The sequence below is a fragment of the Lineus longissimus genome, chromosome 13 (assembly GCF_910592395.1).
Source record: "Lineus longissimus chromosome 13, tnLinLong1.2, whole genome shotgun sequence".
Lineage (NCBI taxonomy): Eukaryota > Metazoa > Nemertea > Pilidiophora > Heteronemertea > Lineidae > Lineus > Lineus longissimus.
The window spans coordinates 5,434,190-5,456,610 of record NC_088320.1 but is presented as its reverse complement, the minus strand read 5'-3'; the positions used below and the strand labels follow the sequence as shown (position 1 = coordinate 5,456,610).

The 22,421-nt window shown below is 41.0% G+C and overlaps 1 protein-coding gene and 1 long non-coding RNA gene across 2 annotated transcripts; one reads left to right on the top strand and one right to left on the bottom strand.

Moving 5' to 3' along the window:
- Positions 1 to 1,102: 1,102 nt before the first annotated feature.
- LOC135497564 (KAT8 regulatory NSL complex subunit 1-like) lies at positions 1,103 to 17,573 on the bottom strand. Its single transcript, XM_064787311.1, has 7 exons — positions 15,618 to 17,573; positions 12,978 to 13,729; positions 8,379 to 8,579; positions 8,049 to 8,174; positions 7,561 to 7,849; positions 7,087 to 7,237; positions 1,103 to 6,914 (listed from the first exon to the last, which is right to left on the bottom strand). Exons 1-7 carry the CDS (start codon positions 17,009 to 17,011, stop codon positions 6,228 to 6,230), a joined length of 3,600 nt encoding a protein of 1,199 aa, XP_064643381.1. The 5' UTR covers positions 17,012 to 17,573; the 3' UTR covers positions 1,103 to 6,227.
- A 1,217-nt stretch (positions 17,574 to 18,790) lies between these two features.
- Positions 18,791 to 20,349, top strand: LOC135497939 (uncharacterized). The gene is made up of 2 exons (XR_010448969.1): positions 18,791 to 18,984; positions 19,631 to 20,349. It is a non-coding gene; the product is annotated as an uncharacterized LOC135497939 (long non-coding RNA).
- The last annotated feature ends 2,072 nt before the right edge of the window (positions 20,350 to 22,421 follow it).

The window sequence follows — 22,421 nt, the reverse complement described above, 5'->3', positions numbered from 1 at the left end:
TAACCATTTTTTAACCAATAGAACATTAAGCAAAGTTTGGATCGGTGTAATCTATGTATTTCTCATAATGTACTTACCAAATGGCATCGTTGAGATTCCATCTTCTGAGATGAAGCGTTTGTCATCAAAAGGACACAGACTTTTCTTTTCAACCTCTTCCAAATACATCTTGTGTTTCCCTGACCTTAAGTGACGCATTTTGTTCTTTATCTAGTCACCATCTTCCACTGGTACAATGCAAAAGATGTCAGAAGGTTTATTGTTGTAGAGTGTCTTACTTTGGTCAACCAAATTTGATCTTAAATTAAGTTCTGTTCTGTAAGTTGGAAGTGGTTTTGTAGAGTAGTACATTTGTATTTTCCTTTCTGAGTGAATATTGTCTGTTTAAAATCAAACCACTTATTCACCACTGCAAGTAGGTGTTTTCAAATCTCATCTATGAAACAGTTCATCTTGAAGCCGTATGGGGCTGGTTCCACAGTGGTTTTTTCATCTTTTGGCTTTCCGTAGAAAGCGTTGTTCATGAATTTAAAGCAATCTTTTTCAAAATCTGTCTTAGAATCCATCCTCCTTTTCGTGTTGAAGTCAATATTCTTAGTAGTTTTGCTCTCACTCTGCTATTGTGTGAGGAAAAATACTTCTGGGCCACCATGTTGAAAACCTCTGCTTATTTAATATGGTTTCAGAGACAGGCCAGAGAACCAGAGGGCATGCAGAGGTATTCCAAGATGCAATCACCAATTTTCTGTCGGGCCTTGGAAATTTGCAGTTGGTACCCATCTAGGGAAATGGACAGGTACCGTCAGTTCGAATGAGGATCTCAAGGCCTGTACTTGCATTCTCCAGTTCTAAGTCATACCACACAAGGCCATCGTCCATTGAAAGCAGGTGCCAAGATATTTATTGGAATAGCTGTTTCTGACCCCCTAATATTTACTTATCTCTCGCAGTGTTTCGGAGGACGATCGATCATGTCCAAAGTAAACACTGCCTGCTTCTGATATTGAACATCAGGTCGACTGGTATCTGTCTTCGTGGGATGAAGACAGAGGAAGGTTTGCGACCAAGGGCCGGACAAAATGAATGAATACAAGACTAGATATAATCCGGAAAGCATGAATGTATTTGTGATTTTACAGTAAGACCCCAAACGAACCAGCAATGATTCTGGAGCAACTCCACAAGAGAGGATGTGAACAATGGCAATTTTATCATTTCCAGGACACCATCCTTAAATCAAATTTATAACGTTTTATGAGCCACGATTTGGCAATATACAAGTTATGTGGTCAACGTAAGTCGTTATGTCGACGTGCATTTTTACATACATATACATATACACAGACGATATTTGTTTATATACACACTGGCTGTAGTGTGAAAGGTTAACCCTTGATGGACCCAAAATGTCCCTATCACCAAATAGGACAGTTCATTGTATACATCAAGTAATTTTCTACTCTAATAATGCCCTTTACAGTCAACGTCCTAAGGCCCAACTAGAAAAAAAACCGCATTGAGGCAAATGTGCATTTCTTACAAGCTCTCTTTTTTATAATAACCCCTTTTCTGGCATACATGCCAGCATACCTGCTACCCAGCATGAATTTTTTTCCATTTTTTCGACTTTGAAGTTTTTTTATTTTCAATCGGGAGTCCATCAAGGGTTAATTGAAGCACATTTAAAGGATAGAACACATTTACAGTGTGCCTGCTCTTTAAGGGGGACTACAGGCAGGAGCGAGGGGGTCAAACTGATAGTCTTAAGGTGACTATTAAGCAGAGTTAGGTGGGCTGGGTTGACTGTGATTCAACAATAATTATATTTCCCACACAAGCGTGAACAGTTTTGATGTAGGAGAGACATCTACTGGTGACTGTGTGTATTGTATTGGACCCACCTGGCTCCTGCTTATATAGCCTACCTTTAAATCTCAATTCATGGAAACTTCAAGCAGCTGATGCAATAGTCATGGTACTTACAACGGAAACTTATCCCCCCGTTATGTAATTGTTACCAAATTAATATTTCTAGGCCAGTGCTCGAGTTTTTGTCAAGTGGCACTTATTTGAAAAGCTGAGGAAATGACTTGGATAGTCAAGCAAGAAAAGTGTTTTCTCATCACATACCCAGGAAACTGCATATTTTGCTAGAATTCAGAAGTAGAACAAACAATTAAGAAAGCTGTACAAGTGTAGCCAAAAATCGAAATTATCGGAATAAGACTTCCACGGCCAGATTGCAGGACCAGTTAGAAAGCACATCAGGGGAAGGTATCAAGGACGTTCGGCCCTGCCATGCTGGACGGCAAACACATGACCACAGACAGGAGGATGATGCTGTTATAAATGTCACCGTGACACCACTAGCGCTCTACAATGCAACATCTACTCTACATCTTCTCCTTTGGTAAATGACATAACAGGACTTAGTGCCAATTGAACTCATGTAATGTCATCGTATAACCATCCGTGGGTCATGTGCTTTTTGGCCAATATTGCTAAGACAAAATCATCAATAGTGGTATACATCAACCAATGCAACCTCTACAGCCAGTTACCATGTCTATGCAGTGAATATTTAACTGCTCTTAAGATTAAGAAGCCAAAAGTCGAACAAATGAAGCAGGAATATTTTTCAACGCGAAACAGTACCAAAAATGCCAATAGCAAACATGATTTTGAAACCTGTATTCAAATAATAGGACGCAGACAAACGGAATAGTTTTATTTTGCATGGAAAAATATTCTTGCTGAAAATATCTACCAAGTGAACACGCATATCCCAAAGTGCTAACGTCATCGGATATCGTAGTCACACTCAAGTTATACAAGTACACAAATTATAATGTTCTGTGTCAAAATATTCCTGTAAATGTTCTCGACTAAGATTGCGAGAAGACAAGCTGTGCTTCTTTCAGAAAGCACGACTACACCCGACTACCCCAGGAGTTCACAATAATGACCTAATCCGTTTCCCACCACACCTGACCAATCCACGAGTTCACAATGAGCCAACCCATTTTCATATAAACAGGGGGACAAATAAACAAAAGATGCCAAAGAACCTTGCCTGCAAGCAGGATGATTTTATCAATCAATCAATTCATCACATTTCTTGCACACATTTTTCTCGAGTGGATAAAACTATTCACGACAAAAAGGAAACTTGACCATCTTCTTTTTAAGGCCTACTCTCATCGATGAATTTGAATATTTTTAATTATGTCATAATAATTACTAATGAAAATTTCAACTATACTGTAGTGGAGACTGATATACAACTACTATAAATGCCAAGTTTCAATGAATTGCACAATTATGGCTATGTTCATTTCCAATTACCTGAACCACAAGTAAATACGATGAGCATGAATGGCATACATCCTTTAAGGTGGCTCGAGGTCAAAGCAGTTTTGGCATCATGGACAGCTTTTAAAAAACTCGATTTGGGAGAGTTGTAGCGTCACTGAAACAGTAAATTATTGATTCATTGTTCACGAGGGGTGACAGCAATTCAAACTAATGCCTTCCACCCATATGCAAAGTCAATATTTACAAACAGCAAAACATATTCTTGCAGTTTTTTTTACAAATGGATTCAATAATATACATATATAATACATCGTGTATACAACATACACAGTACACTGGTATACACAGTCAAGAGCGATTTTAAATTCACAGGATGAATGAAGGAGAACGAAGCCATCATTGTCCAGAGTCAGGTCTGCAATTTATTTAGTCATAGTGAAATGCCAAATAATCGTGCCCATATGCAAGATGAATAATCATGCCTGAATGCAAGATGAATATCAAATCAATCAATCCAGCGTTTAAAAGCAAATCAATCAATGAGAACAGAATCTGAATTGCACAGAATATATCAATGACAAGAAGACTGGAAATTACAAGTTCTCATTGCAAAACAGACTCTAGACTGCAACAGCCACTCCTGCTAGAGTTAGAACAGGGTTCCCATTATGGGAAAATATATCTTCAGCGGTTATTACCTCCACTAGGCATATTAAAGGTCATTTGAAAAATGCATCTGATTGATACAAAAAACAAATGCATTGGGAATATTCTAATATTCTGCAAATTGCCACATTTATTTTCCCCAGAAGAATACAAGCAAAAATATACAAGGAGAAATTATGATGTTTTACAAAGGGTAGGCGAGGACACGACACCATGGAATGAATTCACAGAGTGAAAAACCTGCTGTTGTAACCAGTTAGTTGCCATGGAAAGCCACCAAATCACCAAATTATTCATGATCTTGTCACCAAATTATTTGATTCGGTCACCAATTTTTCAGAACTGCAGCAATGAACACTCGCTATGGCAACCAAAAATACCTTGGTAACTAACGCAACTACACAACAGTTGCTACGGTTACAAAATAATGCGGCAGCTGTAGGTCGTTTGACTATCAAAGCATAACAGCGGAGGCAACAACCCACTTTTTTTTGTCTTCACATTTTTGCTCATTTTTATGCACTTATGTTTTCACGGACAGTTTAATAAAATCTAGATACCAAACACAGATTAACAGTGTACTACAGTACAGTGCACTCATGTATAAACCCATAAGATAGTTAGTTTTTCTACAGTGTCGATGAACACGCTAGAAACCTGAATGAAGGCATCTCTTACACAGTTATATTTGAATTTCCTATTGTACGTTATAGCCAGCCAATTGAGAATACACCTTCTAACAAGCACGGATTATCAATACTGGCTAGACCGTATGTGCAAATAGTACATTCAAGAGGCTCGCATCCTAACAAGAGAGTTTGAATTTTCCAAATGCGCAGTACTTTCTGTTATGAACACTTCAATAACTTAGTCACATTATCGGGTATAAATCTTGGATAAATGCAAAATTAATTGATGAAAAAAATGTTAACCAACATATTATCAGGTAAAGAAGAAGAATTTTGGGTTCCTGGATATGAATTTCAAAATCCTGCCTGGCTATGCTTGCCCTCTTCTTTATAATATGTATTAACAAGGATCTGCAATTGGTTAGGCACAACTTCACATATCAGAACAAAATTTTCTTCCCAAGCAAAAACTGGAAAAAAAACAACTAATTAAAACAAACAACATCTCTAAACAACTGGAATAAACCAATTTTTGGGGAATTATGACTTCAAAGCATTTTCAGAATACAATTTATGATTCGGGATTATTTTTTGAATTAAAATATTATCATTAACGCTCTATGCATAGCTCTCCACAAGTCTGTTCCAATATCACAAGCTCTAACAAACGTGCGCGATTCAAACCTAAAAGTAGATACTGGGTTGTGTCAGAAGACTTGGTGCTAATATCAACTTAGATGTTAAATTAGATTTTCATCATCAGTGCCTTGATTATTGAGAACATTTATTAAACTGATCATGTGATGTTCTTTCAACCAATCAAATGTCTTAGAAATTGGCATTAGGGAATTAGGGAATACACCCAGGGAAAATTAGGGAATACACCCATTTTCGTTTTAAAAATTCTATGACAGCCAATTTTTAAAAAACATACCATGGCTATCTTAGTACCATTATTGCTACTTTACGTTGCAGCCTTTCTTTCCCAGTCAGTTCTTTCTCAATGAGTATGGTTATCATAGCTGGTACAATTTTTGCATTCTGATTTTCAGGGAAAATAACAATTCTTGTGACGAAGAAAATGTCAGGATGTTTTGAAACCAGCACCAACAGTCTGTGACTTCTGACAGAAACCCATAACGATCTTAGTGAACAACTCATAACAATCATATTACCAAATTAACAATGGCTATGTTATGTTGGTAGATACGAACTTTCAACACTACACACCCACTTCAACCAAGACATTTCTACTTTTCTCCACACCCTTCAAACTTCCAACCAATACCACCACTATACAATCGTGTGTATTCTCCAACCTTAGAACACTTTTTACCGTCGAAATGCATCACCACACCACTGCCTTTAACCAGTTTGAACCGATTCCCGATAGGGGCAAGCTTTATAACCTAACCACTGCACTGGAATGAGTAACCACTGGGATAAAGTAACTGGCTGAACACTCGTGTTACTTTCTCATGACCAAACCAGGTCTGAGGATTATACACGTGTTTGAACATGCTCCGGCCAACCAACTGCAGAATTCTCCGACAGGAGTCGACATGCCCAGGCCTTTTTGCACAATCTCACACCCACCTGGGGCGTTGCGAGACCTTTTCATCGCTTGGCCAGCTTCAGAACGATATTCCTGGGCCGAGGCTCTGGCGACACAACTGTCCATTCCGGGTCATTCGGATCCTCTTCCAGCATCGAAACGCCTGCAGACCCGGACGATGTGCTCGGTAATGGCGATGGTGGACTGCTATTAATCGGTGTGACTGGTTCAGATTGCATTGGCGGCAACATCTCGCTCTCTTCCATCACAATAGGGGGCGTCGGCACCCGATTTATCACGTCCTCCATTTCCCGCTTCATACCATCATACTCCTCCTCTGATATTGGGAATTCTCTCGGCTCCCACGGCGGAATCAGGACTTCCTCAAACTCTGGCGTTGAGGTGAACATGCGATCAAGATGATCACCGGACAACGACCGGTCACGTTCCCGTTTAGAACCATACGAACAAGATATGGACCCACTTCGCCGTCGACCCTCTTCAAACCGTACCCCACCAATCGGAGTTGATGGCGGAGTCCCAAAACCACTATTGAATGACGACACAAGGTTCGGTTCATTTGGACTGTGTTCCGGCTGCCCCATTGGGTCCGGGGTCGCCGCACCACTTTCGGTTCTTGATCCACGGTTGCGTTTGTTTTTCGTGATGTACGTCATGTAACGCTTCTTCTCCTTGATCTCACAGCGAAGATGGCGCATTGCAAACTCGTCATCAGTCAAATCTTCCATCTGCAAACAACAAACAAAGCTATCAACAACTGCCTTCTGTGATGAAACTGTCTAAAGATGAAAACTGTTCTCTGCTCTGTTATAAGGTTTGGAAGTTGCCGACGTTTTTGATCCGATTCAAGACCAGGATGAGGTAAAGCGCATAGCTCAAGCCGAACACTCGTCTACCTACCTCCTCTGCCTCTTCATCTACCTTCCTCATGATGATCATCCCGTTAGCATTAGACGGCAACGTCTCTTTGGTCTCCACGTCAGGAGGGAGCGGCGTAACTTCGTTGACATGACTCTCCAAACCTGCATTCTCAACAGACAACTCGCGCCATCTACAAGTAACAGAGATTGTATAACAGAAGGTGCAGTCAGTTGTGTTGTTGCTTTGTTTGGTCTCAACATTGGGCGGGATGAATGGACTTCAACCCGAAATTTTTGTATTTGTCCTCATAAGTACTTTTACTTTGCCAATTTAGAATCTCAAGGCAACAGCAGCGCTGAATTTGGGATGCCAACACCCTGTTGCCTTGAGATTAGTACCAAATTGAGTTTGTTAGCAAACACTCGTGGGAGTCAATTGCTTGCCACTCCACTTGAACTCATATAACAGCCTGTCTAATGATGCCGACTTTGATGGCAGAGTTGAGGGACTTACTTTGGAGTGATGATCTCCTTGTACTCAATCTTGGTCACCCGAGTTGCGGCCGCTATACTATATGGAATCACAATATTGTTGATATCAAACGCGCTCTCCCCGCGCCGCTTCTTCATCAGTTCCTTCATCTCCTTCAACATGGCCGACGATGCAGGACAACTGACGCTACCCGGCGTTGATGGCGGGGGCGTGTCACGGGGACTCGCATTGGCTGTCGAACACGGCGTCTTGTGGTAGTAACTGGCTGGCAACGAGAACCTTCGCTCGCGTTTTTCTTTCTTTTTCATGGCTGGAAAATTATGCAAAATATTAGAAATCATGAAGTACTGGGTGATATTATTATAATTTAACAACTTTAAAACTTCATGTTACTCCTAAAAACAACAAAGATTTCTTGCAAGTGCTCAAGGATACCTCACAAAGAGTGACAGCATCAGGACCCTGGGGCAATAGGTGCCAAAGTCTAGGATGAGGCAACAGAAACGTACCTAATGCTAATTTCTTAGCAATCTTCCGTCGCTTCAACTCCTGTCGGCGTTGCCGCTTTTCTTGTAAAGTCATTTTCGACACAGGACAACGCGACCGAGATCTATCACTGTACTTCGTCCGATATTCTGCGAAGTAAGAAGAAAAGTGTAAGGATTTATTTTGAGAAAATTGCACAATTTTTAATAAGAACATGCATTGATATTCGGTGAGGCAATACTACAAGTATATATTCAGATATTTTTTGATAACTACATACAAGTATATTACCCAACTGAGGCCAATCACTCACTGAATTATGCGTTCAACCAACTTTCAACAAAATAACTTACTCTGAGAAAGTAATGACACGGCTGTCTTGGCCAACTTTTTACTCTGTTTCCGCACATGGTCCACAGTCGGTGAGATCTTGTTATTTCTCCGCTTTTCTAACGGTGACGCGGCTTGCTGTTGCTTGACTTGCTTGTGTAACGATTTGTTCTGCCAGTCGCCACTCTTGAGCAATGACTCAAAGTGAATTTGTAACGGAATATCTAAACAGAAGATTTTTAATAGATTTAGTCATATGTTGCAACAGATCAAAGTACATTGGATTGGTATACTTGGGATAGATGGAGCGGAATAGATTTTCATGACATATTTTGTATCAAAATCTGAAAAGAAGCTTATTTGGAATGGGGGTTGCGGGGGCGAGGAGGTGAATCTATAAAACTGAAACCTGTTCTTCTCCAATCTTATCACCCATGAACTAGTAACGAGTAGTATTTCGCTGGCTATAGTTCACTTTTAGGCAGAGCTGTGTCAAGTTCATTCATACTGATTTAAGGCTATCAGGATGTTCATGTTGTTGGTCAAGTACTGAAGTAGTGATTAGATAACACTCTGGGACATGCAGGGTTAGAAATCATCATCAACGTGCGATAGTCCTCACGTTTTTTTTAAGGATAGTCAGGCCCATACCTCATCTCATTCCTACTAGTATTGGATTGTGGTCTTATGTTTATTTGCCACATGCATTTGGAACAGCTCATTATAACAGAATATGAGTATTTGCCAGCAATCAGCAACAAAAACCAGAGCAACTATAGCCCGAACAACCACACTTCACACAAACAACAAAGGGAAATAAACCACATGGTAGGTTATGGTATCAGTTCATGTGAGAAAACATTAGTTGCTAAAGATTCAGTCTTCACCACTTGCTGAATTATGCAAAATATGGTAAAGATTCTTTCCAGTCCATCCATCAGGCAACCTTTCAAGAGAACTCGGGTGAACTGCTCAATCAGCGCTACAACCAGATCATTTGCGACCGGTACCCATTTATACACAGCTGGGTGGAGTGCGGCTGAAAGGCAGAGAAACCTGCCTAGATTCTCACACAGGAAGCTTGGAGCAAACCACGGACCTCATGACTGCTAGTCTGAGACCCGAGCCACTACACCACCACTGCCCCTTTGACTTGGCCAGCAGGACTAGGAGCAGATCTGGAAACCAAGCTGTGGGGAGCGTTGAACTTGCCTGGACTGCCACTGGCCAGACAATTCAATGCCAGAGGAAGAGTTCGTGGTTTAAGCAACTATCTACTACTAGTACTACTGCTACATTTACAAGGCCTTTGCTCTAGCACAGACACCAGGTTAGAAATTCTTTTTAAACTCATTCAAAGGATGAAGCAGGTGAAGCAAACGAACACGCTCAGGGTTGCAAACGAGTGGAGTCGAGCTAGCAATCGAAACCCACAACCTTTTGGCATGATGGGAACAAGAGCTTATAAAGTTCAACCCAACGGCAAATACGTTGATGCTCCTCAAACAATAAGCCAACGATGTAATACATGTAATAATAACATTGTAAACACACAAAATTACATTGTATAGTACATCATGTACAATGTATGTTGACCTTTTCATCTTGTCTCACAGAGAAATGTCACCAGGTAATCTTAGATGATACGACTGTTATAGATAGTCATGTGACAATGCTCTTTGTTGACTGTTGTCAATTATTTAGATGTTATCTATTTTTTAAGTCATGGAAGTGTCATCTCATAATCTGGAACAGCAGGATGAAGGTGAGCTTGCCATGATGCCAATTAGGCCTTGATCAAAGATTGGTCGTTTTTGATGCTGGCAGACACCAGCCAGATCAAGCACTTGATTTATCTGGCTCACAACGCAAGAATACACTTCTTGGCAGGAAGCTTGTTCATCCCACCTGAAACATGTATGTTTCATGACTGCCCTATTTGCGCCAGCACAACCACAACAGTTATTTCACTCACATGGCACACAGCCAAACCAACAAGGCCAACCCAGACTAGAACATTCTGGAACATGGATCATCATTCACACACTTGCAGCTGGTCTATATAACGTAGTTCATGAATCACAGTATTTTTCACACAAGGCCTATGTCATGTGTACATGCAAACGTTAACCAAATGATACACAGGCATATATACGTACATTGTCAATTTGCAATAATTGACTAAAAACTCAATGAATGACGACGTTTGATATTGATTAGCTTCACTAGTAGTACATGTAAATGTATATTGATGGGTGTTTAGTTCAACACAGCGCAAGGAAAATTGGTAGCCTGACTTCCTATATTTTGAGCGGTAACCAATTGATGTCATTGTCACTGCTTGACGCCTTTGGTTTGATACCTTAGGTGTATCACTTTCAGTTTAGTGGCATAACTGAACAAGCATGTTTTACTTTCTGTTTTGCGGTATGAATGAAGACGCTTTAATTTCAGTTTTGCGGCATCAATGAAGATAAGATGTTTTGGCTCATTTCAGAAACTCTGAGTCATTACCAACGTGTTGCCAAGGGTATTCTGATTGGTGGAAAATTGTTGACATTTAGCCAAATCTGTAGCAAAACAAGTCGCCACGTAGACGATAACATCATCATAGTCTGTCTACACTGGTGTCACAGCACCCGAAGGCAAAGGGTCTCTGCCCAGGACCAGCTGCTGATCGGCGATCCAATTTTAAATAGCTGACATGGCAGACAACAACAACTTTCAGGGAATACAGAGAAAGGCAGTCAGGAATGGACTCTCATGGAGCGTTTAGTCTTTAGACCAGCCGTTTTTCAGGACAGAAAGTCACATGCATGGTTTAGACAAAACCCATGGACCATGCACTTACTTTAGTATTACAAGATTTCTGAATATAATTATTGATATTATTATTATTTGAAAGTTATTATTGATCAAACTACAAACTGTACTGATGTCATGAATGAGGATTATGCATGCCTGGGGCCAGATGTTCTTATTGGACCTCAAGCTGTGATCCTGAATGAAAGATGGCTGGGCCAACTGATTCAGTGAATCACTTCATCAGCCAGACAGGAGGCCACATGGTTTTCTTCTGAAGTGCAGACAGTCAGTCATTGATTGTCCCTACGTTTTTCATCAGGCAGCATGAAAATAATGTACATTTCATAATCCAACAAGTACACGATACGCCCTACCATCAATGAAAGCATCCCCACTTTCAGAAAAACTTGAGAGCAGGCGAAGTTGCTCTGAAAGCCAAGCCTTGACAAAGGTTTTTGCTGACACCCTGGGAAGACCCAGCACCCACCCTTCCAAAACAGGTCATGATAAGTAAACACCTGAGTCAGCAAATTCCCAAAGATATCCAAGGAAACAAAAAGACTCCTCAATCACAAAAGGCAGGATGTCCAACCAAGAATTCAAAATTAGAACAGGAATTCAGGCTAACAATAGAAGTCCAGACAATTTGTGACAAAAAAATCAAAATACAATACTGCTCAGACAATAGCCTAGCCCTGTCCTGTCCTGTGTAGAAAAATCACAACAAGTTCTCAAAACAGAGAGCCTTCGATCTGATGGTGTCGTAGATTCACTCAGAGCTCAGGAGGATGGGTAACCCTCAGTTGTTCCTGATACTGAGCAGTGAGATATGATTATGACAACTACCGGTTGTAGTGCACAAAATGTGCTTGGTAAGTGACTAGCCCGATCTCCCTCCCTGATTCATACTTGCATCATTCATGTCCTTACCAGTTTTTTATAAACTACATGATCATACGACATACGTACATCAATCAATCAGCGCTGCACATGAACTGATTTTAGATTTGCGATGCCATCTTGATCTTATTATTCATGGTCTGTACCAGGCACGGAACATACCAAGTCACTAAAATAGGATATATTTTGTGAAAAATATGAAGGCCTATTTTCAAAACATTCTTTGAACATGTTGAATAGCCAGCAACAAAATTCACATACTTCTATCTTGTATGCTCCACATGGGCATATTATTGTGAAGGTTGTTCAATGTCATTCATGAACAACCACTGGAAAATCTTTACCAACCACGGTGCCAGTGTATTGGCAGTGTAGAAAGGATCAATACATAGGTCATACATGTAGTAATGTATTGCACAGTGTGTCTATTGTACACAATAAAGGCCAGCCAGGGCATTTTAACCCTTCAATCTGGGGCATTCAGGCGTTGTAAAGACATAGTTCAAGTATATGTATGAAGGTTTTGTTCTTTTTTAGACGCAAGGCTGCACACATCTGAAGCAGATTTACTGGTTTTTTTGTCATCTGTGAGGGGACGAGGGCAACCAATGACACCAAAACTACACAGACAGATTATGACAAATTTTAAGAAGAATAGAATGAATGGCGTGGCACAAACAAACTAGACTTCAGGGGCCGATTTTTACCAGTAAAGCACTCAATTCCTGCCTCAAACAGGTCAAAGGCTGATTATTATTCTTCGATTCAAAGTCCATTCCATGTACTGAGGCCCTAGGGGTGATTTGTTTTGTGATAAGTGATGGCCTAGACACAACAGAACTTAAGACATTTGTGCTGGAGTGGAGATACAAGAACGAAAAAAACGAATTTTGAGAATTAATGCTGATGATACCTACCTTGAGGGAATGAAAGCACTGAGTGAAAAGAATTGTCCAGTAGCGCCACCTTCTCAGCTGGCGGTAACGTATCGGAATCGAGCGGCACCGTATTGTTATATCGACCGCCACACATAGCACATGGTGTCGACGGAGGATAGCACTGACAACGAACAGTCGACAGCCGCGAAGCCTTCCGACTTGCAAGATGTAATCCAGTTGTTCGATATAACTTCCGTTTCCGGTAACTCCGAACTGGGCGACACCGTGCCGCAACACAAGAATTATCCACATTATCACTGACATCCTTTGATGCACACCCGCCGTCTTGCGTATCCAGATTATTCACCAACACCGGAGTGTCGACGTATCCGTTAGTGGTTCGATTTTTATTTAAACCGGGACCTTGCAATGGCGAGAAACAGTTACCGACTAAAGACTGTGTCAATTTTTGAGCCTGGTGGTCAACATTATTCAACAACACAGAAAGATTCACCGGCGACATCTCGTTCTGTTTCTCAATTTTAGCAATCTTTGCCTCAATCGGAGATAATTTTTTCCCACCTGTCCGCAACACACTAAGCTTCAGGAGATTTTCTATCGTTGGTGGTTCACCAAGGACAACTGAACCTTTAGAGTTTCGTAACTGCTTGTGAATATCACTGTGAGTTCGTATTCGATACTCCAAGTCCGAGACTTGCGCCTGTAACCACGTCCACCGGGTCGCAACCTCAGCTCGCTCTTGTGCCCATCGCCATTCAGCTCGCCGATGTCTGAAATAGATTAGAATCACATGAACATCGAATCAAAAGAAATAGATGTTACATGATAACTTTATCAAGTTATCATTTACATACATCAATACATTGTATTGTCGTTAAATAGTCTGGCAGTACTGACTGTAGTAGAGATTGATGAGTCATCACTCAAAATAGGCCCGTCCTGAATAATGAATGGAATTTTAGTTATTGACATCCATTCCATATAGGAAATATACCACATGTAACGTTTAAAACATGGTACATGTATACCAACCACACAATGTAGGTCAATGCAAGTTATCAATAAATGCAGGCTTGTTTATGGAAATAAAATTTTATGCAAGTCCGCTGTGCACATGTACACAGGCTATAACATTGTATGTATTGACAAAAATAGACAGACAACCTGCAAAAATTATCCGACTGAGACCAACCCAAAGCCGAGAACTCAGCATACATGTTTGCCAAAAATCAATATCAACAAACTTGATGTATTGCATGTATTGAGTAAATGTCCAGTCTGCCAAGCCCAATGTTACTCCATGTTACAGAACCCAAGGAAGTATTGCGCAATCACCGAGTGCAAACATCATAAAAATTGCATAGATTGAACCCATCATGGCTCCATGTTCACTTCATGTACAATCAACCATATCTGATATTGAGCCAGGAATTTTAGCTACATGAAAGCCAAGCCACTTTATCAAGAAACATAATCCTGGGTGTTCTCCAGGATTAAATCTGGGCCCTATATATTGAGGCAGTAGCAAGTGATGTAGGCTATGATAAGGCTCCTCTTTATGATGATTCAGGACCATCTAGCCTCGATTACACCTGGCCCAATTCTGATATACTGACTCTGTGACTGTGTGCCTGACTACATATTGTACATCATCACATGTACCACCACCAAATCAATGATTGTCATCACACATTGTCATAGCATTAGCACTAGCACTATAGAGTGTGGAGTAGCCAGCTGACTGACAAATGACACTAATGTGTTTTATCATAATTTGGGAAAAATTGAAGCACCTTAACCCACACATGATCATTTGAACAGAAGATCTTGAAAAATACAATCAAAGTGGTTATTTTTTGCATACCACCCCATCCCAGTTACATCTGTTTCCATGGAAACAAACAGACGATAACAACTAAGCAGTACTAATGTAAATGTAAGCTGTATGCGTACAGCTCCTGGTAAGGATAGTTATCAAGATCATGGGAAAGTCAAGCTTGAGTTTGTCGTCCCACATCGATCAAACATTCTGTTGGTATTGATTTGACTGCCCAGCTTTTTGAGTGAAGTGAATCCGTCAATCGCAGTCAAAACTCACATTCTTAGTACATTTAGTATGTTATAGTTGCCCGTCACCCAGACGACTTGATATTTGAATGAAAATCAACTTCTTTCTAAATCAGCCGGCTACTTCAAATATGGCATCCTGCCAAAGTCCATTCCGACACCACTATTTTGTAAACAACATAACAAATAAAATGTGCACACTCAGAACACATCAGAAGGCCTAAGCCGACAGACAATGCCAAATGCCACTGTGACTGTGAGCCTTGGTCTTTGTTCCAGGTGAAACGCATGACTGGCCAGAGTCATAACAAACTTCTTCGAAGGCCTCAGGGCTCAGTCTCGTTGTATTAGCAGAAAAATTGGGCCAAAACTGCAATACCTGTAGAGGATATCGATGTTGATAATATTAACACTCTCTGGGTAGGTTGTAACGGTCGTAACTTATCCATAACCATGACATAGCACTTTCAGCAACAGTTGTATTACCATACTACGAAACTGTAAACTTCTGATTAGCACTTCCAATGCTGTTTCCTTGACAACTGACCCTGAAAATCGCCTGACATTCTATTACTTATGACTTATACTTACAATGGCGTTTGTCTGTAATTACTGTAATCTTCGTAATCCATTTCATCACAGCTTTCACCGCCCGAGCTGCTCTCCGTCGCATCCGAATCAAGTGCAGTCTCGAGTTGGCGGATATCCGACACCATTTGACTCGACGTTTTCTCGATTTCAGCACAGAAGTCTTCATCCAATCGAATCACACTGGCAGCATCCGATTGCGAACTTGTCAACCTCTGCTTTAATGTGATTGGCTGGGATGACTGTAACTTCCGGACAAGATTTACTAAAGATGCTGTCGATAGATTCTTTATGTTTTCACTCTGAAGTAATTCTGTTTTGTAATCAGTGTTTGTCGGCGGGACTTTTATCGATTTCGCCATGGATTCTAAGCTTTTGTGTTGGTGTCCCACCAAACCAGTCAACTGGTCCGATACGTGTGCGTGAGACTGACGTGCCTGTAACCGTCTCACGCGCCGCAGGAGTCTCTGGGCCCTTTTCTCTTGCATCCGTTGTCGTCTGGTGACCTCACTTACAGAATCCTTCATGTTGTCTTCTTGAGGAGATTGGGGGCATGGTGAATGCAAAATGTCCGCATCACCAGACCCATCGACTGGCATCTGTGTGGGCATATCAGCGGACTCCAACACACTGTCTCCACAGCCCGCTTTTGTGACATCACCAACTTCACCAGAATTTGACACACCTCCATTGGTTGTTTTTGTGTTCAAGGACCCTGCGTGGGCCTGGGGAACCTTCTGCTGGAGCAAAATCGCAGGCTTATCTGGAGCAACTGACTTGCCGTTCATGGTCATAATGGAAGTTTTCCCAACTGGCACACCAGTAGCTGTTGTAGACGTTGTTGTTGCTGTGCCATTCAGGAGGTCCTGATTCATACTGTCTGTGACAAAAAGGTCTCCGTTCTGATTTGATTTCAGAAATAATCGATCCCTCTGCTGATACAAATCTTGTAAATCCTTAAACGTCTTTGGGTGAACCAGTTTTAAAGTTCCAAACGTCTGCTTTCCAGCAATTAACTTCGCCTCTTCTGCGGTATGGATTTTGAATTTCGAGTTTTGCAGGAAATCTTTTTGGGTTATTGAAACCAACTTCGTCTTTGCTAAGTTGTGTATTTTTTGCACAGGTGATCGCGTAATTGTGCAATCTCCTACAAGGGCCTGATGATCCCCACCGTTCAGCTCTTTCTCATGAGTGTCGGGTGGGGAGAGCAGTTTAACCCTTGGTGTGGTAGCCGCCTCGGTGAGCGCGGGAGCCATTGCGGCCATACAACATAGCCTCAGTGGCAAAGGTCTTGACATACACGCTCTAACATTTATGGCAAGTCGTCCAGATAATTTATTCAAGTCAGTCAAGATCCTATCTTTTAAGTTACACACAGGTGGAGTGTCTGAGCTCATGCAGCGCAGCGGAACATCGAACAAAGTTACACAACTAATCAGCACTTCCCAGTCCCATGCCAGTTTGTTGTGCTATGCTTTCAATACACAACGCATGCGAGTGTACATTATCCAAATAAAGCACGTGACTGGCGGAGCCCCAATTCTTCTGCTACAGACACAGATCCGATTTTATAGAATACCACGCCCATTCAGCAAAATCGAGCTGCGCTAAAATTTTCTAATGAATTTCAAAAAACGAATGGTGTAAGGATTAGGGGTTAAAATGTACTGGTATCATCGTAAAAGGTGTCGTTGTTCACAAATCAAAAGCGCAGGGATGTTACCCCACGTGACCAGCCACGTCTGGTTTCGTCGATCCTAAAACGTAATTTCTCCTCCACTTCCAATGCAATTTTTACCACTTAAGAATATCCAAAATCGACTGAAATTTCGGTGTGTACTACGTTATAGAAAGATTATCCGAGTGCTTCCATCACAATATATCGCTGCGCCTTCATTATCCTGCAATCGTGCAAAATATTTGAGTTAGCAATGGCGACCATCGATTGAGCTCACATAATGTAGCACAAACAAAAATGCGGGACGGGCTCATTTAAATACGTACTTGCGTCAATGCAGATATCCCCCTCTAGACGCTATTGCTTGATTGGCTGTGTAGCAGGTGCCCGCGTTGCGTTTAATGAATGTTTGCACCCCCGCTGCTTGGAATATTTATTAATCAAATCAACGTTTTTAATCAGTAATTCCAGCAAATGTGTATTTTGTAATGGTACTAAAGCAAATTTAACACATCAAAAAGTAATCCTTTCAATACATCTTGTTGAATTTAAGATTTGATGGTGATAAAGGGAACAATATGTTCAATGGAAGAGGGTGAGAAAATAATATACGAACCAGCCAGCTAGTCTGCTGACATCCCTTGATTTTGCAAGGTTCTGAGATCAACGAAATTTTGGGAAATTTGAAAATATTTCTGCAAAAATGGGGAGGGGGAGCAATGTAGAGGTGTCATCAACCCGATGTCAATCAATTGATGTGAACGAACACTACACTTGTAGCAGGATATGTAATAAACGTATCATTTTAATGCTAATTGCCTTATGGGAAAATAAAAATCTCAGAAAGCTAGATAAGATTAGCCTAACTTGTTGCCTCCCCAAGCTCCCCCACCACATCCCAGAAGAATTACAAGACATTCAGACATAGACATGATATTGATAAGCTAATTATTCCTGCTAACACAAGAGCAAGATTATGCAATGGAAAGTTTTCTGTCTGATGCAACCGCAACTTCGCAAAGGCAGGGGGCCGGTCCGGCTAAAATTATCCATGACTAGCCTATACATTTAGCCCCGCATTTAGCGCTCGTTGAGGTTGAGATAAGATTGTGTAATCGTGACGTCTATGATAAGAGTGGCCGACAACAAAATTCCGATCCTCGCATCTTGACCTCAAAGCAACACTCAGCACTACGACCGAGCTTAAATGTGCGGATTAGGCCTATCGATAATCGAGGATGCCATCCGTGTGCATGGGCCAGATAAAAAAACCTCTCTTTCGTGACAACATTTCGGGGGCAGAGTAAAAATGCTTTTGCACTGTATACCGTCTCATTGTGGGTGGGACGTTTATGGTTTTCTGATTTCATGCAATTCCTTTATGAAAATGATCAGGTATTCACCATGTGAAAATAAGACACATTTTTCTTGAGGGTGGAGACAAAGCCTTCTGTGTCCAAATAGTTTCAATACTTGAGTGTAGATAGCACCACCGTCGTTTGACCTTCACATTTCCTGTGCTGTGCTGTGGCAAAACTCTTCATTTATTTCATTTCATTATATCTTGAAAAGATCAAAATGTCTGGTATAATCAGGGCTATCTCGAGTAGAGCATTGACTCTAGTTAAACCAAACACATTACAGAAAGCTACTCTTGTGTCTGGACCACCAAGACACCGAGTTTCAATGCAGGTTAGAAATAACTTTTCTCCCCATGGCATACACACATGCATGCACACACATTATCACGTATAAGCCGTGATATTGGCACACACTCTGGTATGAGGTGCACAGGCAACACACTGCCACTGGCAATGCACACTGAAAAATGTGAGGTGCATGATAGAGACTGAAGAACGCTAACAAACATAGATACTTCTTTATGTCCAATGTGAATGTCGCAAGGTCAAGGTGTCCAAAGTTTACGATCATGTCAAAAGAATATCGGTTCTGTAATTTGTTCAGGAAATTATTTACTTTACCAACAAAAACGTTTACCAGGTTTTTTAATCGATCACGTAATGTTTCAAAATAAAACATTTCCGGGACCTTTCTTCCTTTAGAGTTGAGGTATGCTTCCATTTTTGGAAACCTTTGGCTGAGAGATTAGCAGCAAACGCCAAGAAGAATTACCAGCCAACTTCGGCCTTTGGATTACAATAGACCCTTTTACACCAGGCAGAGGAAGCCACTGCTGGCCACAGGAAACTAAAGACCGCATGTTCTTTTATTCGTTGTGCCCATATTAAGGTTCGTTTTGGCCAGCAGTGACTTCCTCCACCTGGTCCTGGTGTAAAAGTGACTAGACTCTTCTTAATATTATCCGCTAAATTTCCAGGAGAAGTCCATCATCGGGATTGTCATGTGCACCTGTGTTTGTGCCCCGGCTGCGTGGATCATGTCTCACGTCGAGGACTACAAGTCAAGGCCAGATGCGGAGGAATAATTCTAGCCAAGTTTAGGAAACGTTTGTACATATTGTGTGATGTTTAGGAATTTTACCGTGGTGGACTTTCCAGGACCATTCAGTCAGAGACGCCAAATTTACACACTTCAAAAGGCAGTTTGCTTAACATGGAGGAGAGATAGACATGCATTCAGTGCCATTTACTATTCAGAAGGATTATAAAGAGGTGCAGGATTTCTGTACTGAACATTTTTCGACTCCAGAGGCAGAGATGGCTTCAGAAACCGACCTGAATTTTGAAATCATTTCAAAAAGAGGACTCAAAAACTTGGATTGTTCAACAACTGTTGCCTCTTAAAGTGTTTGTATCTAAAAAATTGAGAGGGCGACGGCAAACAACTGGACTGCGATCAAACCGTTAGGGCATTCACATAACTAACCCACCAACATGCATGGGGAAAAAGATCTTATCTGACTTATCTTATTCTGAAATTTGTCATGAAAGAAGTTGATAATGCAAATTATGCTTGAACAAAGCTCTGTCTTGTGAAAAGTTAAGAAACATGTGAAAATTAAGTGTGTGGTCTGGTGAATAGCTCGCATTAAAATTTACTTTCAATAAATTCCTTTTCAAACCATGGTTTATTGTACATTCTTCTTCTGAAATGCCTTCGGATGTCTGAAATCACGAAACTTTTGGGGAATACCTGCCCATACATGATTTTGGCAGCGGGAAAGACATCACGTTATGAACAATGTTGGGGAAATTCCATGAAATCAGACGGCGGGGCCAATCCATGTCCAAATTGGTCCCCCAAGTCATGATGTCTCAGAGGCAACGGAAATTGGCAGTAGGCCTGGAACCAGCCTGAGAAGATTGATCTACACAGACACAATCAGTTATCTTATAAATATCACTGTACACTGATCTCAACCCAGCTGGAGGAGCCAGTACATTGACGCAATCAGTTATCTTATAAATATCAATGTTCAATTGTCTCAACCTAGCAGGAGGAGCCAGTACATAGACACAATCAGTTATCTTATAAATATCAATAAGCAACTGTCTTAACCTAGCAGGAGGAGCCAGTACATAGACACAATCACTTATCTTATAAATATCACTGTGCACCGATCTCAACCTAGCTGGAGGAGCCAGTATATAGACTAAATAAGTAATCTTATAAATATCACTGTGCACCGATCTCAACCTAGCTGAAGGAGCCGGTACATAGACACACTCGGGTATCTTATAAATATCAATGTTCAAATGTCTCAACCTAGCAGGAGGAGCCAGCACATAGCTAGACACAATCAGTTATCTTCTAAATCAATGTTCAACTGTCTCAACCTAGCAGGAGGAGCCAGTACATAGCTAGACACAATCAGTTATCTGCTAAATCAATGTTCAACTGTCTCCACCTAGCAGGAGGAGCCAGTACATAGCTAGACACAATCAGTTATCTTATAAATCAATGTTCAACTGTCTCCACCTAGCAGGAGGAGCCAGTACATAGACACAATCAGTTATCTTATGAATATCACTGTGCACCGATCTCAACCCAGCTGAAGGAGCCAGTACAAAGACACAATCAGTTATGTTATAAATATCAATGAGCAACTGTCTCAACCTATAGACACAATCAGTTATCTTCTAAATCAATGTTCAACTGTCTCCACCTAGCAGGAGGAGCCAGTACATAGACACAATCAGTTATCTTATAAATATCACTGTGCACCGATCTCAACCCAGCTGGAGGAGCCAGTACATAGACACAATCAGTTCTCTTCCAAATATCAGTGAGCAACTGTCTCAACCTAGCCTCTCCTGCTAGGTGGAGACAGTTGAACATTGATTTAGAAGATAACTGATTGTGTCTATGTATTGGCTCCTCTATTGGCTCCAGCTGGGTTGAGATCGGTGTACAGTGATATTTATAAGATAACTGATTGTGTCTATGTACTGGCTCCTCCTGTTAGGTGGAGACAGTTGAACATTGATAATTAGAAGATAAGTGATTGTGTCTATGTACTGGCTCCTTCAGCTAGGTTGAGACAGTTGAACATTGATAATTAGAAGATAACTGATTGTGTCTATGTACTGGCTCCTCCTGCTAGGTGGAGACAGTTGAACATTGATAATTAGAAGATAAGTGATTGTGTCTATGTACTGGCTCCTCCTGCTAGGTTGATACAGTTGCTCACTGATATTTATAAGATAACTGATTGTGTCTGCGTACAGGCTCCTCCTGCTAGGTTGAGACAGTTGCTCATTGATATTTATAAGATAACTGGTTGTGTCTGTGTACAGGCTCCTCCTGCTAGGTTGAGACAGTTGCTCATTGATATTTATAAGATAACTGATTGTGTCTATGTACTGGCTCCTCCTGCTGGGTTGAGATCGGTGCACAGTGATATTTATAAGATAACTGATTGTGTCTATGTACTGGCTCCTTCTGCTAGGTGGAGACAGTTGAACATTGATAATTAGAAGATAAGTGATTGTGTCTATGTACTTGCTCCTCCTGCTAGGTTGATACAGTTGCTCACTGATATTTGGAAGAGAACTGATTGTGTCTATGTACTGGCTCCTCCTGCTAGGTGGAGACAGTTGAACATTGATAATTAGAAGATAAGTGATTGTGTCTATGTACTGGCTCCTCCAGCTGGGTTGAGACAGTTGCTCATTGATATTTATAAGATAACTGATTGTGTCTATGTA

Excerpts from the sequence above, each read along its gene's own strand:
- LOC135497564 (XM_064787311.1), bottom strand. The coding sequence starts at position 17,011 with ATGAGCTCAGACACTCCACCTGTGTGTAACTTAAAAGATAGGATCTTG. Across the intron at positions 13,730-15,617 it reads AATTACAGACAAACGCCATT|ACATCGGCGAGCTGAATGGC; the intron begins GTAAGTATAAGT and ends AATCTATTTCAG. Across the intron at positions 6,915-7,086 it reads TAGATGAAGAGGCAGAGGAG|ATGGAAGATTTGACTGATGA; the intron begins GTAGGTAGACGA and ends TGTTGTTTGCAG.